This window comes from Rhinolophus sinicus, chromosome 4, assembly GCF_057876585.1.
Source record: "Rhinolophus sinicus isolate RSI-liver-muscle chromosome 4, RSI-T2T, whole genome shotgun sequence".
NCBI lineage: Eukaryota > Metazoa > Chordata > Mammalia > Chiroptera > Rhinolophidae > Rhinolophus > Rhinolophus sinicus.
This window is the reverse complement of record NC_142504.1, coordinates 12,025,859-12,043,911: the sequence shown is the minus strand read 5'-3', so window position 1 is coordinate 12,043,911 and position 18,053 is coordinate 12,025,859. Positions and strand designations below refer to the sequence as shown.

The window sequence follows — 18,053 nt, the reverse complement described above, 5'->3', positions numbered from 1 at the left end:
GTGCCTACACACTGCAGCATTTGCACACCCCAGGGTCTTGTCTGCTTGGTGTCTGCAGACCCCCTGGGGCTGACGCATACCTGGGTCAGTGTTGATGACAGCTTTGCTCTGAATGAGCTTGGAAGGGGAAAAGCCGATCTGCAACAGCCACGGCCCGAGGTCCACGTAAGCGTCTGCGAGCTGCTGGAGCACGTAGAGGAAGAACTCGGACACCTCCTCGCCCTTGCTCTGGACCAGGTCCAGAATTTTGCGGACCTGGTGGCAGCACAAGCATGAGGGTGTGAGCTGGCTCTAGAGATGCCCTCTCACCGGAAAGGCCCGCACGGCAGGGCTCTTACTGCAGCCTTGAGCCTTACTGTCCACCCAGCCGGTCTGAGATGCTGTGTGTTGAAGGCCTAGCATCTGTGGAATGGGCCACCTTAGCTAGAAATAAAACCACACAGCTCTAAGAAACCAGGAGCCTAAAAATGAAAAGGTCAGAATCACAAGGCGAGCCGTGCCCACCCCTGGAACTTTCTCTGTCTCCTTTTCTCTCTTGACCTAACACTGCTGCTCTCCGGGAATGAGCACTGAGGGGAGAAAGTCACCCCTGGGCCACAGGGCTAGGGGATAACACGTCCCCATGTAAGTTTTTCCTTTAAAAGAAAAAAAAGGGCTTATTGTATTATTTAAAATGCCAGGTAAAAATTAAAGGAGTGTGCTACTGCTTTTTCCCTAGAAAGCCTTCTGGTCTCTTCCGAGCCCAGCAGGATCGTATTACAAACAGGTTCTGTCAGTCCTCTAAGCAAAAAGGAGTTTGGTGTCGCGCCAGTTTTAATTTTTCAGAAGAGGACACAAAGCTAGAGGAAAACGAAGGGCTGTTAAGCCTTCCCAGAGCGGAGTGGGGAAATTCCTGTGTGGACCCGGCTTCCCCTGCAGTAATTCCTGACCCAGAGGCGCGGGCCGGGCTCAGGTCTCACCAGCCGTGAGCAGCTCTGCGGAGTTCAGAGGCCCTGAAGAAACATCACCGCTAGTATTTTAGGCTCATTTTCTTTCTCTTTCCTACTAATTTAAAGTGAATTTTAAAATGCGTCGTTTCGGACCAATGCACATAACCAAGGTTGCTGAGAGATTAAAAAAAAAAAAAGTCTGCTCTTGACACGCACATGGAAGTCCAACAGGGTAATTGTGTAATAAGCCCGTAACTCAACAACTTTGTGTTCTAGAAATGACCCCAGTGGGACATTCTGCCCAATGTACTAAACTCCCACAGCGCTTTGCTCAGGTCAATCAGGAGAAGCCCCTTCTGGCTACCAAGGCTTGCGTCCTGCCAGGGCCAAGCCCTGTGGCCAGCACCTTGTCAGGCTGCGTGGGGCAGGCACCCACGATCTCCGCGTCTTCGGCTGAGAAGTAGTCATTCTCCCGCAGGTTGTCCACCAGACACTGAGTGTTACGGATGTGAGAGACCAGGAGTTCGCGGTTGATTGTCAACAATTTAATGTAGGAGTGAGACTCTGGTAGGATGCTTTCCATCTCACTGTGGCCCTGCTTTTCCATGCTCAAAGGGGCAAGCCGTTGCTTTTCCCAGATGCATCGTAGGCTGCGTGTGTCTTCCTGGCAGCAGGGAAATCAGGACCCAGGGCCCCTGCCGCTAGCGCAGCCCCTGCGGAGACAAATGAAATCAGCAACAAAGCAAGGGCCCTGGGAAAGGTCCCTCCCTCTCCCTTTGGTCCTGGAATTCGTTTACTCAGAGCACGAGGGAGTCATGCTTATTAAGCCATTGATCTGAGATGCATTCAAGAGAAAAAATCATAACTCAATTGCTTCAGCTTGTGGGTTCTATTGCTAAGGTAGAGACTAGAGGTAGACAACCCTTTGTTTTGTTTAGCAAAACTTTTTAATTATTATTTTTTTTAAAGTGTGCCTCAATCTTAGACTAGGATAGAGATGGAAAGGTATATTATTTTCCATAAAAAGGTGAACTAGGTTTGGAGGTTTCTGCATTCTCTAAGAGGGGACAGAATTGAGAGCAGCAGAACTGTGGGGGTTGGTGAGACAGGAGCTGAACACAAAATGGCCCGAGGAGAGAGGCAGCCAGCATGACGTCTCCTGCGGTAGCCAGAGCCCAGGGACCTTGGAACAGTGACATCTCAGTCCTTATTGCCCGCTCTGTGTTGTGCCGTAGCCCTGTCCACAACCCCACTCCAGCTGTCCTTATACCTGTAGCAAAGCCTGCTATCTACAAGCACCTTGGGGAATGAAGGAGTGATGCCACGTATGGAGTGAAGTGGGGCAGAGGGAGGGCAAGAGGGACAACTGGCACAGACTTCCAAGTGGTGGCTGACCAGGAAAGGCCATCTCCCTGGAAATCCTTGGAAACCCCGCATATGTGCTGAACTTCCTATCTGGGTAGGAACAGCGATCCAAGCTACTTGTGTATTAAAAAAATACTTGGGTTCATCTAAGCTACTGATTCCTTTCTTCTAAGATCCCTCGGTCACTCCTGCAGTCATACTTGTGTATACAAAATGGATCATAAGCTTGGAAGTAGAAAAGCGTGGAACTGGCCCCGTGGTCCTTCACCTAGGTAGGAAAACCCACACATTCTAGAGGGCTGGTGTTTAAATGTTTTTGTTGAGCTAAAACAAAGAAATGCATAGACCTCTAAACACTGTCAGCATCATTAATGTATGTATCAAAAGCCCACGTCTGTTAACACACGTCCGGTGGTTCTCAAATTTTTTTCCACTGAGTCACACATGAGTCCTGGTTTTTGACACACTTCCATGTTTCCCTTTTTGCCTATCGGGTTGCTGAGCCTGGCAAGCCTTATAGAGATTCTCAGCAAGACCCCACACAATCACTTTCCTTTTATAACCTGGGTGATTGAGAGGGAAACAGTACAATTTGAAGCAACAGAAGGGCAAAAGAGGCTTACCAAAAAAAAGTGTGAAGGGATGAAAATCCTTGGTTAGTTACTATTCCATTAAAAATATACTTATCTATTAGATACTAATTCAGCTTTTTCTGTGGTGGTCAATTCTATGGCCCATTGTAGGATCCAGAGCTTTAGAAAATTTGTTCCTTTAAGGGGTACCAGTTGATAATGTTAAATTTAAATTAGTGTTTAACAATACCTTTTTAAGTTTCTGGCATCGTTCTCTGAAGTCAGTCAGAACATTTTAAAATAACGTTCTCTCCTTAAATCTTCAATTTCCAATTTCTTCCTGGAATCCGCAAAATCAAAGAAAAGATGGTAATGAATGGTTGAACACATGAATGATGTTGGAGAAACCGGAGGGGTGGTGGGGCTGGCGTGGCAGAAAGCCACACCTTCTGGGAGATGGTTGCTTCCAGGCAGTCGGTCTGAGTCCAAAAGGGTCGGGGGTGAGCTGCACAAGCTGGTCTCTGACAATGCTTTGCTTACCTGGTTTTTATTCGATAAAGAAGAGTAAGAGCCACCCACCACTCTGCTCTTTTAAAGCCCATACCTGAGAAAGTCCACGTGCCTCACAGAGGATCAAAGATGATGCTAAATGGTAGCACCTTCCTTGGCCTGACCTGCCTCCCTGAGCTGCCAGGGCAAACCTGGACGTGCCCACCATTTGCCAGTCACACGACAACATGCTATTATCGATGGGACTGAGGCAGGCGAGGCCGGGGGTGTTGGAAAGACTCCAGAATGCTGCAGTCTCATGCATCCTTCCAGAGATCCAGTGTCAAGGCCTGTGCCAGGGCCCCAGCAGGGCACAGAATGATCAGAGCTAACACTGAGAAAGCCCTTTCCTAGGCGCCAGCATCAGTCTAATGCTTTCCACTCGCTGTGAAAGGCAGGATGACACAAGGCTGAGACGTGGTGTCTGGAGCCAGCTGGGCTGAGGTTAAATCCTGACCGCACCACTCATTAGCAAGTTAGCGGTCCTCTTGGTGCCTCAGGTTCCTCAAAATGAGAGTTCCCTACCTCCAAGTGTCGCTGTAAGGACTCAGTTAATGTTCGTCAAGTACCCAGACCGGGGCTGGCATGCAGCATATACTCAGTAATTATCACTTCATTTACTCTTCAAACATTCAGCCCTAGACAGCCATAGGTGGCAGAGGTCACTGATACCCCGATTTACAAACGAGGCTACTGAGCCGCATGGAGGTTAAGTAGCTCCCCACCCTCACGGAGTTTACGATCGGACAGGGCAGGTGGACATAGGACCAGATTACAGTGTGGTGAGCACAGGGAATGAGACAGGCACGGAGAGGGTCCGAGCAGTCCATAGGTCTGCAGGAGGCTTTTTGGGCCCCACTGGAGCCCTCCGTCGTGGAAGATGACAGGGAGAAGGAGCGAGAGCCCCTGTCTCTTAGGGAATGTGAACTGAAGACATCCAGAGGGACAGTGAGTCCCAATCACCACAGCACACGAGTGGTGGGAGTCAAGGCTGCCCACTGCCGAGGGACACAGCCTCCACGGCCGCCCAGGCATGCCAACCCGCGTCCCGTGGCTCCTTATAATAAACGCCCACGAACAGAGGGGACGGCAGTGTGCTTGTTCCCCGAAAGACACGAGCACACACATCCATTCAGCAGCAGCTCCGTTCTGTGCCACATCACCCAGCAGAGCCCGAGAGCAGGGATCACCGCACCTAGTGTGACTCGAGCAGCTTGGCCCCCAGCCCACTGCTGGCGGGGTGGGGGCCGGGCCGAGAACAGATGCCTCGAGAAAATCATTTCTCCTTATCTACCCTGGCCCCATAATGTCACTCAAATCTGAGACACCCCATTGTTGGGAGTCATCATTCACTCCTCTGTAGAGATACCCAAATAAATGACACAGCTTTCCGCAAATTGCTGCTCTCGTGCCAGCAGATAAGATTCCTAAACGATCTAAGTCCTGTTCCTTACATTCTTTAACAAGATAGCAGATGCCGAGTTAGAGTTACAACCCAGAGCTTTTTAAACAGTGAGCTCTGTGTCATCAGGCCATTCTACGAGTATTTCTGCCACCGACACTTTCTGCATATAGACGGGAGACAAACAGAAACATAAGCAAAGCCAAGGCCAGCGCTACTGCCGGTGGAATCTGGCCCGGGGCTATCAGCCTCTGCTCCCAGCCCAATCTCCACCCCTCCCCAAGTTCTGCTCATTTCTCGTACTGTGAGTTTCCAAATGGGCTCCTGCTCTCCGGAAGCGGCAAGGCCTCAGGAAAAGGTCAATGGTTTTACATATACAGAAAGGAAAGGCCTACAGGATATGACTTGGCTGACCACAGGACAGCTTTCACAGGCTTTCCTACCCCTTCCTTGACAAACATCACAGTGACAGAAGTACGCTGCTCGTTAGGCAGTCGGGATTCCCTCCTAAGCACCAGGTAGGACCACACTTCCCCACTCCATTGCAGTTACTTGCTTTGACTCATAAAATGTGAGTAGAAGTGGAATGAGTTACTCAGGCCAGGAAGCTTCGGGCATCAGTGCATAAGTTAGCAGCGTCAACGCTCTTTTTCCTTGTCACTCTGACCAGTGACACTCAAGGTGGTGGCTGCTCCACCCGCCAGGGCCCACAAATAATGACAACGAGGAGAGCCTCCTGCTAACTTGTGCCGGACACAGAGTGAGCAAGAAGCCTAACTGTTCTCCGAGCTAGTGAGATTGTGGAAGTCTCTGCCACTGCAGCATAACTTAGCCCAGCCTGACAGATGCCATAATTTTGGACAAGAAAAGCATTGAGCACATTAGGAAACCGAGGCCCAGTTTCCAATGAGTTGTTAAAGGCCACACAGTTGGTTGGAGGCAGAGCGGGAACCATTACGAGTCTGGCCCGGGATGCTTACCACAGCCCTCTCCCTTCATTCAAACGACAGGAGTTTCTATGGGACACAACCCATGACACGAAAGGACCACTCGTGGTAAAGATAAGTCACTACAATTTTTTTTCAGATATCATAAAACGGACTTTATAGAATTAAGAGTTAAGTTAAAATCAAGCCTCATTCCCTGCTTTCCCAGACTTACAATAATCTAAATAAGAAAATACTAACATATTGGAGGGAAAAAAAGGCCGAAATAGATAGTAAGTCATGCAGTCTTTTTTTTCAATTATAGTTGACATTGAATATTATTTTATATTAATTTCAGGTGTACAGCATAGTAGTTACATGTATATAATTCACACATACGCTTGATTTGTACTGAGGTGGTCGTGTCTGCTCGTTGTGGTCACAGATCCTGCCTCTCATTCCACCCAGCTACGTTCCCCACCCCAAACCAGTCCTCTCAGCCCAGCCCACCACCATCACTTCCATCAAAATCTTCGGGAAGGAACCATGAGTAGGGATAAACAAGAATGTGATGGAGCTATATGTACTGACGCAGAAAGATCTTCAAGACATATTATCACTTGAAAAATGCAAAAATGCAGAGAGAAATATAGAGTATAATAACTTATATAACTTTCCCACATTGCCTGACCTACAAACACACAAAAGACTATATATTTTCTACAAGCATACATCCATGAACATAAATGCAAAGAAAATATCTGGAAGAAGACACGCTTTCTGAGGAGACAGATTACTTCTGAACAGGGAAGGACGGGTACCAAGATTGGTGTAGTACTTGTATTTGCAATGCTTTCATTTTTTTATAAGAATATACACTTGCATAATTTAAACTCTAGCCAGCAAATGCCACATCTGGCAAAGCCACACTTGGCAAACACAACACAGGCTTGTAAAATAGTCTGTCTACCGCATTCCTGGATAATAGGAAGTAATAATTGATATTTATTTATTTATTGAATTCAGATTTCAGATAAGGTAAAATAAAGCAATTATTCCCTGCATACCTCAAACAGGTACCTGCCGAGCTCAGACATGATATTACCCAGATTGCAAAACGTCAACGAGAGCAGGTTCCGCCAGGCTGATAGCAAACCCCAGCATAATGTGAACACACATCCATGAATGTCAAAGGGTATCCGATTCTTCTCAAGGAAACTACTTCTCTCTTGAATAAGACTCATTTTGGTGACTAGGAGCCACAGCCTCTTCAGACCAGTTTTACCATAAGGAACATAGTTTCACCAATGTTTGTTCATATGAAGCACTGGGATATTCAAGAATAAAGTGATGGTGTGAACAGCATGGCTCCACCACTCTCAAGCTGTCCAACAAGGAGGTGGGTGGACTGACCCATCCCAATAGCCACTGAACAGGAAGCTGACATCAAGCGCATTTGTATCCAATATTGACAGAGCTGCACAGAGAACACACATAATGCATCAACTCAAACTGGGTCTTACTGTCCGTGTTGCATAAGCCATAAAAACATTAACTTCAGAAACTAAATAAACCCGAGCTGCCGTTCTCTATTGGGTCTACATAGAACCCCATCTCTCATGGTTGGTTTTTGTCTTTTGTGGGGGTTTTTTGGTTGTTGATGTTGTTGTTTGTTTATTTGTTTTTAGTCTATTCATTTGTCTTGTTTGGTTTTCAATGTCTTGCCTGGAAACCAAGCCCAGTCCTGTATGCCTCTCCCATTACCAAAACAACTACCAACAGCCCCCTCTGGAGAAAATTTAGGGGATGGATTAGGTTACAATTATTACTTGAAGCTTTTAAGCTCCATTAATACTCGTTGCTTTAAGCATCTGAAAGAACTTAATTCCTCAGAATTTCAAAACAGATACAAAAATCCGTCTGCCTCTCTCAGTATCGTTCGTTCTCCATCTTTCCCTTCATCTCGCTATCTCCTTTTCTCTTTCTCTCTTTTGAAAGTACCACATAGTTTGAACTCCAAATACAGATACTACCACCCTGACTATAAAGAAAGGAATGCAGACACAGCCGATGGAAGCACTGGGGGTGGAAATGATGGAATGCAAACTGCATCCACAGCTTCCAGGGCTTTCTGGGCAGTCACGTGTCTCGCTCCACAACCCCCAGAGCCAAAGCTGCTTTTTCTGGTCAAGATACCTCTGTTGAGTGCATGCAAAGCCAGTCACTCCACATAATCTGCTGAAACCACGGACTTCTGGAGTAGAACAGAATGTTGTCAACACCACCATTTTAGAAACGAGGAAACTGAGGCCCTCGGAAGGGCAGAGACTTTTCTGGATCAACGAGAACGAGAACCCAGGTCTCTTGGCGTGGAGGCAAATGCTTCCTTTGCGTACTTCTTCTTAGAGTAGCTCCTTCAGGAGCTGAGCGTGTCACCCATCTCAGCCCCAGCAGGAAGCGATGCCTGTCAAAATGAGGAAAGGGCAGGGACTCCCCCCAACCTCTCTCTCCCCAGTGGAAACAAACTCCCATGGTACTTTATCCCCATCTCTAAGAGGATGTGCTACTTTCCTTCCTACATTCTCCCTTCAGGGCGATTGATGGTGGCAGTGAAGGGCAAAGACTCTAAAACCAGGCTCCCTGGTCCCTTCACAGGCTGTGTGGTGGAGACACCACCACCCTTGGGCGTTTCAGTGTTCTTCCCTGTGAACTGCTGATAATAGCAGCACCTACCTCCTAGGATCGCTGTGAGGATTCATTGAGTTAACACACACATGGCGTTCAGAACAGCACCAGTCACACTGTAAGCGTTTGTCAGGATCCCGGAGCATGTGGTCTCGGCCAGGACTTGTCTGGTTCACCTTTGGGGCCCAGCATTTAACTGTGAGGAACAGCGTCCACCTGGCTCGTCACTGGGTGTCCAGCACAGGGAGGATGCTAGATGTGAGACTGACAAGTGAAGGAATCGGACCCAGTGTGCTGCGCACAGTAGGGGCTTCATTGAACAGAGATGGGCATTTCCGGCGTTCCCAGACTCACTTCGGGAATGGCACTTCTGAGTTTCCTAGTGGATACGTTCTGATTTGCGGGCGCCAGTATTTTTTACTGCACCAAGGCATTTATATTAGCTGCTGCCTTCACAAGTTTAACCAGGGCCCAGCTCTCAATGTCCATACATTCTCTTGGTACAGAATCCCCTACTGCTTGTGGCAATGCCCCCCACAGTGCCTGATGGGGCTAATATGCAATTGTGGACTCTCATTTTCCCTGTGTTACCAGGCTTTGAAATAACCAAGTTCCAAAAACACCCTGCTTGGTATTCATCGCTGAGAGGTCTGTGAATACAAATATCTTAACAAAGAAAGCCAACAGAGGACAACAGAGCCGTGAATCAGAAACCCGGATCTGGAACTCTGTAAGTGGGTTAAGTGCTTATGCAGGAGAAAGTGACACAGAGCAGCAGGGTCCGGAAGCCATAGGACATCTGAAGAAGGCATTGAGGACCAACACAGAAAGGGCCTGGGGCCTCTCAAATGAAAGGCACCGCCCAGGAACAAAATATATGAGCCATCTCAGAGGCTTGCGTTGGAACTTGGCCTTGAGTAAGTAAACACTCTGCTGATTGCTGGCCAAAACACTTAGCCTGAGACTTACATTCACCCCACTTAAATGTGTAGCCACAGCCAGCAACTGTCTGGGACACAAAAGGACCCTGGAGCTTGGCCAAAGGGTCCCTGCGATGTGTCAGGGACCTGAGGGGCACGGAGAGGTTGAGAAGATGGTGCGTTCTCCTGACAGACAGCACACGTGAGCGTGGACGGGCCCAGAGCCCTCACCAGTGTGGTGCTGTTTTAGGAGCAGGCCCGCCTAGCCAGCCAGCCAAGATATACCTGACCTGCTGTTGCCTCCCTGTGACCTCATGACAACTTCACAGGAATGAGGAAGATGAACAACGTAGTACAGACAACCCAAAGTCAGCCAGCATGCACAGTGAGGGCTCAGCCCCTCATGCCGTTGGAGGCTGTTCTGTGACCTGAACGCTCCAAATAAATAATTTTTTTCCCCTACCCAGTGCCTTTTAAGTGTATGCAGATTCCCCAGTGGATGAACAGGGCAGAGAAAACAGCTCTTCAAGGCTTTGGACCTAACGCCGGAGGGGAAACAGACTAGCATGAAAAACTGTCTGACATCCCTTCCCTTGGCCAGGGGACCCCCAGAATTTTGTACCTGCACATCCTGAAACCCACACCCCCAACCTGCCTCTGTTCTGTGGGACCTTTTGTTCCTATTTCCAAGGAGCCAGAAAGCATGAGGCTCTTTCCACATCTGTCCATGGAGCCTCCAGCTGAAGGATGCTGGCGCCAGGAAGGCCACATACATCCGCACACCTCGGCCCCGGACGCCACAGAGCAGGTGGTTGGACCAGGCAGACCGGGCTCCGAATCCTGGCTCTGCCATCTTTTGGTTTCTTCTGCGCTCTGTTCCTTCATCAGAAAATGGAAAACCATAATTTCTCTCTTCGAATTGTTTCATACATTAGGGCAAGGTTTATCAGGTTGACAGAGAGGGGCCGTTAAGTATCTTTTTCTTGTAGATTACTAACATAGAGAACAGGCAGAGGAAGGAGGGAGCCTCAAGGCCTCCCACTCCCTTTACCATAACATTCCCAATGCTTCTCAGCCCAGGAGGCTCTGCGTGGCCTGATTTGGTTCATTGTTTGGCTCTCTCTATACTCTACTCCATGCATGTCCTTTCCCACCATTGAGCCTTCAAACCAGGGGTGTCCAAATTTTTTTCAACATTTTTCACCAAGGGCCATATGCGGTAAAATACACAAATAGCCGGGCCACTCACTCGAGGTGAAGTACAGATTGCCTCACCTGGTTTATTTAAGTAAACTAAATATATTTTTGGAATTTGCTGCAGGCCAATTAACAAGGGATTGCGGACCGCAGTTGGCCCGCGGGCCGCAGTTTTGACACCCCTGCTTCAAACTTACCGTTCCCTGAATTCCCAAGAAGCAGTTGAAAAGGCTCATTCTTGGAGAGGCATAGCCCACACTCCCCTAATCCTCGTGGTACAGCTCTGCTATTCTGTCTCACGCACAGTGTTGTTTTCACTGACAGCATTTACCCAATTATGACTATGTATTTGTTGTTGTGTTTCCCACCCTTTCCTCCCTGCAGCCTGCAAGCTCCATTTTGCCAGGGCTGGGTCTATTTCATTCATTGCTATATCCCAACACTGAGTAGATTCCTGGCACCGGCACCATCTTCTGATAATATCTGTTGAATCAGTGAGTTGAAGACCTGAAGCCCCAAAGAGCCAGGAGGCACCACCAGGAGCTACAAATAGCTTTCTAACAACCTTCACTCATCCCCACGCTGCCGGGCCAGCAAAGCACTGCACACCCACAGGAAAGCCAGATAAACCATCACACAGTCAGAAATGCTAAAGCAAACACAATGCACTCATTGGAGAATTTGCTTTTCTAGCCCGAGTTCCACTAGCTCAGGCCTCTTGGAAGACGGTCACAGCCACAGAGGCAAATGTTACTGAGGTGTAAAGAAGAAGAGAGATGAGCAAGGAATTTTTTTAAAGTAGTGAATGCCCTTGGAACAGGCCACTGCACTTTGGATGGGATGTTGTTTAAGTCCTGTCATGGGCACCCGAGCGCCACCCCGGGAACTGCCAGGCCTGGTTTGTGTCTTCCCAAATACCCAGCACTCCTGTCTAAAGGAATGTTTTATTATACCCAGGCTAAAAAGCTCAGAGCACTCAGAGGACACTTATCTCCAAAGAAGCATCATAACCCACTCTAATAACGTTAGTCAATACCAGTATCGGGTTTTGCCCCCACCCAGTGGGTATTAGGTCATCCAGTGTAAGCAACAGTTGAGGTTTAAAGGTTGCAAATTGAGTGGGGGGTAGGGGGAGACCTGTTTCATAAGCCGGCAGTTCTTTGGAAGCTGGGGCCCTATATCCAGAAATACAGCTTTACAAAGAGCATAAGCACCCATAATCTGCTCGTCAATTACAGTAAGTAATCGTGGGGAGGTGGGGGAGGTGAGAATAGAAGGTGGGGTACTCACTGAGCACTGTTCAGTGGTTAGGAACTGGCACTCTGCTTCACATCCTGGGTGTAGCACTTACTGTCTGTTGACTTTGAGATAGTTGTTTAATCTCATTGAGCCTCAGTTGTCACATCTGTAAAATAGGAAGAATGCTAATTACTGCATAGGATTGTGGGTAGATTAAATGAGCGGGGGGGGGGGGGCAAACCTAAAGCCCTTAGAGCAGTGTTGCACATAGTACGTCATGTAAGGGTTTGCTTTTATTATTGAGGATCTACCAGATCAGACACATCGTCATTTAACTTCATTTAATCAAGCCGCAAACCAATCCTTCCAGATACGTAGAGTTATCCCCATTTTACAGATATAAAATGGAGGCTCATGAGAGTTAAGTATGTTATGCAAAGCCAAACAGCTAGGAGATGGCAAGACTAGCACTTGAACCCAAGTCATCATCATAAGCATCATCATTATTATTATTATTACCATTTGCTAGAAGCCAGGTGGTGTGCTAAGCACTTTACATTAATTATCTCATCAAATATTCAAAACCACTCTATAAGGAAAGAATTATTATAACTATTTTACAAAGGAGGACACAGTAGGAAAGGTTAAATATGTTGGCGGAGGTCACAAAGTAAGTCAAGGAATAAAGCAGCAATTTGATCCTAATTCTGACACCAAGACCCATAGTTTTTTCCCATTAAAGTCTTGCCTATCTGGTATTTGCTATAGATCTTGTATCCACTTGAAATTATCAATGTGTCTGAATTCATAGTAAATGTAAAACACTGGCCTTGTTAAGTGGAGTCCAGGAATGGCCCTTTCCATGTAAGGACCCATCCATTGTCATGAATTGTAAGGAGTTAGGGTACCCCCAAATAAAAGCCTAGTTTTCCATCCAGTTCATTCTAGAAGGTTTGGTTTGGGGGTCAGAGGCAGCAACTGGAAAATGTGTTAAAACAAATCACAAGACGTTCTTAGTCATTAGACTTTTATCTTTTGAGAATTAGAACAACACAAATATTTTCTCAATTAAAACCTCATGTGCTCACAGGTCTTCTACTGTGTAAGGATTTTCCTTAGCAATACATGACTGCCTTACTCAGTGACACGTGGTTCTGAAAATATCCACCAAGTCCCTACATCTTTTCGGCCCCTAACCTGTGTGATGGGGATGACACATAGAGGGGAAAGGGATATCAACGTCCTTAAACAAAGATATCACAGTGGTGACTTCATGTTTTATTAAAATATGAACCTACCAAAACCTGGCGCTAATTTGGTGCTCACTTTGCAATTACCTGGGCCATCATGTAGCCCTCTTTATTAGCCCTTTAAACTACCGTTTTCTATAATTTAGATGAAAATGACTACTCAGCAAAACAAATTCCAAAGTGGCAGTTTACTAGAGGTACCCAATTGCTTTTAATGAAATGTAACTCAAAATTGCCTTGCTGGCTTTAAAGAAGCACGCCCCTTGTTAGGGCATGGCTGCCCTATCAGAGCGCCATGCTAACCCTCAGAGCGACAGGCTGACTCAATGGCTCCAGATGCTGGAAGGATGTTAAAGTGGGGTGGTGAGCTTGCCTTGGCCAATTTGGCATCATAACCTCTGTCCACAATTTGGTCTGCAGCCGTCCTAGATAAAGCACAAGAATAAGAATTCGAGCCAGGAAAGTCTTGCTTTGACAAACTTCCTAGCACTGGGTAAAAAACACCAATTAACTGAAATGGCAGTGACTACTCACTTCTTAGCACAAGAGTCAACTTTGGAAAAAAGCACTTGCCCTCAGTGAGCATGAAATGTGCCAAAGAGTTTTCCTCAAAACAAGTTCAGACTTTGTGGATGGATGAAAGGAGGCCCGTGGTGTGAGATGCAACTGACTCTGCCCAGAAGATAAAAGAAAACAGGACTTCCAGAAACTTGCAAAATACCTACAGCTTCTGCATGACAAAAATTCAGCACAAGTAAAAATTTCAGCTTTTCTAATTTCATCTTGCCTAAAATTCCCCCAAAAGAAGAATCCTAAAAGAAACTGGTAATGTACACCTCAAATCCTAGGTTTATGTCTTAGATTTTGAAGAAATGCTGAACTTTCTTCTTTGGATTAAAAAGAGACAAGAATTTGGTATTCTCGTTTAATTAAATATCAGCGATTGCACACACCCTGTAAAAACACTTAAAGCTGATACCTACGTGATGTCACGGTTTATATTGCTAATGTTTAAAAACAGTGCTGCTTTTACTATCAAAGTGACCATCAGTGACACACAGAGTGGCCACCAGCATGAAAGATTCAGCTGGGATGCCGGCATTAACAATTGTAAGATGTGGGTCCCCTCCTCCCCAAATTCCTGACTGTTCTTAGTCATCAAAGAAGAATTCATTGTTCCTAGGCCCAGAGTAGGAACAAAACAGAAACAGTCAGGGTGTGGCTTGCTGATACTGCCAGCAGAAGAGCCACATGCTGAGACCCCGAAGACAGCCCAGCTTTCTTGGAAGCCCATTTTTTTGATGTATGTGGACATGGGGTGGAGGAAATCTCAAGATTAAGGATCACTTTCTTTTATCAAGAAATTCATTCCTATCACATGGAATAGAATCGTATTCCAGAGCCATTAAGGAGCCTTCATGGTGGGGAGAAGCTGGTGGCCTGACATTCCAGATCTCAAAGCACCCAGAGCTCAGAGAGGGAAGGAGCGACACAGCCCTCCCCTGACAGGGCAGGAAGAGAGCAGCAGAATGGTGCTTCAAGGGAGACAATTTTTGGAGAAACTCTCTCCCTCATCGTGGCTGTACTAAATAAACAATTGTCAGACACAAATCACTGCTACTGTGCCTAATAACTTCCAATGACACAGCACCTGCCATGTGCCACCTGCTCTGTCATTTGACACACATTATCTCATTTAACTAGATTATCCCCAGGAGAGAGTTACAGTTTTTATCCTCATTGTACAGGTAAGAAAACAAGGACTCCTGAGAGGTCATATAACTCATCCATGGTCACATGTCCCATGTGACGGAATCTGAATTTGGAGCCAGGTTTAATGAGTTCCAAAGCTTGAACTTATTTCTCCGTTCCACAAAAATAAAACCTACTTTTCGGACCCTTTGGAAGTCCACTCTTCTCTGACCTCTCAGCTGTTGTTTGTTGTAAATCCACCTTTCTTATCTGCTCTGCATATTCCGTACAAGTCTGTCCAGAGGCCCTACTTGCTGGGATCACAGCCATAGACCCCAGGGTGAGAATGGGTTCGTTCTGTGCATGCCTAATATCCATGCACAGAGTACGGTTCCATGCACATGGTACCTCTTAGGTTTACTTTTAGAAGGAGGGACAAACAGGACCCTCTCTGGCAAGCACACCTGGCTTCATCCTTAAAGCAGAAAACCCAGAAGTTGACGAGACCCTGGGTTCACTGGTTCCCCCAAAACAATTTCAAATGCTAACAATGGAGGCATGTCCCAGAATGCAGGACCAAGGGGCATGGAATCTGGCATTCCTTTTGTTTTTCACAGTGTGCCAAAAGACCGACTATCTGAGGCTATTTTGAACACGCTCGCTATTCAGGTGACACTGCCAAGCACGGTCTCACTTCCCTTCTTTGAGGGCCAGGAAGCCCAGGGAAGTCCACTGCGGGTCCACAGGACCACGCTGGGCCCTGGGAGCAGCCCGGATCTCCTGCTGGCTGGACTCTGTCAAGGCCCCTGCCTGCCTTGCCACCTTCTCTTGGCAGCCACACTTTGGTGACTGGTTCCCAACCCTGGCTGAACATTGGAATCACCCTGGAAGTGTCAACAATGCAGAGTCTGGGTCCCACCCCCAGGGGTTCTCATGGAACCGGCGTGGAGTGCGGCCTGGGCATCTGGATTTTAAAAGCGCCCCAAGTGATTCTAAGGTACAGTCAGGTGGAGAAACCCTGCCCAGACGACCGTGGGATAAACAAACGATTCCGCTGACGCTTACGTTCACGCCTGCGAACTTTCCCGCATCCCTCAAACCCCGGGTTCCTCCGCCCGGTTCCACTCGGAGCTCCCCGAGAGCCGCGCTGCGTCCCGCCCGCCCGCAGGATCCCGTCTCCCCGCGTCCCTCACTCGCGGCGCCCAGGACCCCAGAAAACTTCTGCCGGGCGCGAATCCCCACCCCGGCGCTGGGACTTACGCGGCCGCCGGTTTGCAGACCTCGCAGCAGCGCGGAGCCAGAGCGACGGCCCGGGGCGCCCAGGTCGAGGCCCCGCAGCGTGCGGCGCCCACAGCGGGGAGAGGAGCCGAGCGGGAGCTGCCGCCTGGCGGGCCCGGAACGGAAACCGGCTGGGACGGCAGCGGCGGCCGCGCCCCTTGGGCCGGCTGCGCAGAGGCCGGGGCCTTGCCCGGGCTGACGGGGCGGGGGCGGCAGGAAGCCCTGCACGCAGAAGGTGGCCTCGGGGAGCTCGTGGGGCGCTCCCTGCCCGCGCACCGGCAGCCAAGCCACCGCGCAAGGGCGGGTGGGCAGACCCGAGAGTTCGCACAGGGGTGACACTTGGAACAAGTCGCGCCAGCCCGGCGCTGCCGCCGCGAGCCCAGGCCCGTCCCCTTAAAAGTGCCAACTCAGCAGATGCAACAGACGCGACACCTGGGCACGACGTGGACACTCTTGTTAAAACGCGACACGTGCTCCCGGGAAAACTGGCTCCAAGTTAGCAAACCTTTTCCAGCAGAGCGTTTACTTGGATTTATACTTTTTAAAATCGAAGCTTTTCTTCCTGTCTTTGAATCTGTTCTTGGCAGTGTACATTCCATAGTCTATACATTATGCTGTAATGACTTGTAAAGGAGTTTTTAACATACTAATACATTTCCCCAATAAGATACTTTTTAACTCTTTTAAATGAGGAAGGTCTACATGAGGTATATCGATGCTGGGGGGAAAAAAATGCAGAGACCCATGTACCCTAATCCAACTTCTCCCAATGGTAACATTTTGCAATACCACAACCAGCACGCTCGCATCCATGGGTCCAAATACAGAACATTTCCTTCACTGAAGAGCTTTCAATCACGTGACCACATATGCTCAGGAGTTCAAGTTCCCCTCAAAGGCTGCCTTCTGAGAAAAGCATCTTCCTAACTCAAAAGTGAAACTTTGCAGATATAAAACTGATGAGATACAATGAGCAAATTTGTAAGCACCAACATGAAGACAAGATGCTAAAGACACGAATTTCTCCAGTTTACCCTTCTATAAACCTCTTGTAGAAAAATTAGACTTTTTTGTTTTTTCTAGGATTCTGAGTTTTATCTTCCATGTCTTTTAAACGCTCCTATTTTCCATATCCTCTTCCTCTGGCTGCATTCTGAGTAAGTTCTTTAGTTCTGTCTTTCCATTCATCCGTTATCTTGTAAATGTTTGGATCTGCTGTTTAACCCGTCTAGTCCCCCCACACCGCCATGATGTCCACTTCCTATACCTGGAACCTGTAAATATCGCAAAGGAGAATTAAGGTAACAGGTGGGATTAAGGGTGCTAATCAGCGGACTTTGCGATGGGAAGATGATCAGGGATTATTGGTATGTGGACCCAGGGTAATCACGAGCGTCCTTATAAGAGGAAGAGGGATGCAGAAGAAGGAGAACCAAAGAGGTGACAGCATGAGAAGGACTTGGCCTGATGTTGCTGTCTTTGAAGATGGAGAAGGGGGCCATGAGCCAAGGAAAGCAAGTGGATTCTAGAAGCTGAAAAAGCAAGGAAATGGATTCTCCTGTTGAGCCTCCAGAAGGCACCCCATCCTGCTGACGTTTTGATTTCAGTCCAGTGGGACCTATTTAGACTTCTGACTTCCAGAACCATAAGAATAAATTTATGTTGTTTTAAGCCACTAAATTTGTGGTAACTTGTTACCAGCAGCAATAGGAAACCACTAACACCATTCATTTAAGTTCTTAATTTCAACAATAGTGTATTTGCATTCTAAGAGTCTTTTGGTTCTATATCTAGTTTTCTTGGTCATTTTACATAATCTCTTGGTCATTTTTAATAATCTCCTGTTCTTTGCTGATTCCATCATTTTTAAAAAGAATGACTATGTAGTTATTTCTGTTTGTTTGTTCATTCAATTTTTTTTTATTTTAAGATAATTATAAATGCACACACAGCTGTAAGAAATAATTCAGAGCGACCCAGGTACCCTTAATCCAACTTCTCCCAACGGTAACATTTTGCAATATCACAACCAGCTGGCATCGATACAGT

General features: G+C 47.4%; 1 protein-coding gene across 2 annotated transcripts in view; it reads right to left on the bottom strand.

The window, feature by feature from the left end:
• NOD1 (nucleotide binding oligomerization domain containing 1) overlaps positions 1-16,405 on the bottom strand; it is a 37,526-nt gene extending 21,121 nt beyond the window's left edge. The window contains exons 1-5 of one of the 2 annotated variants that reach the window (XM_019726190.3): positions 15,987-16,405; positions 11,836-11,950; positions 3,117-3,206; positions 1,336-1,642; positions 81-255 (exon numbers count right to left, since the gene is read on the bottom strand). In XM_019726190.3, the coding sequence (XP_019581749.3) occupies positions 81-255; positions 1,336-1,536 (376 nt within the window). In that variant the 5' untranslated portion in view covers positions 1,537-1,642; positions 3,117-3,206; positions 11,836-11,950; positions 15,987-16,405. The remainder of the gene's footprint in view (positions 1-80; positions 256-1,335; positions 1,643-3,116; positions 3,207-11,835; positions 11,951-15,986) is intronic. The other variant, XM_074340944.2, reaches the window with a different exon arrangement.
• Between the last annotated feature and the right edge of the window lie 1,648 nt (positions 16,406-18,053).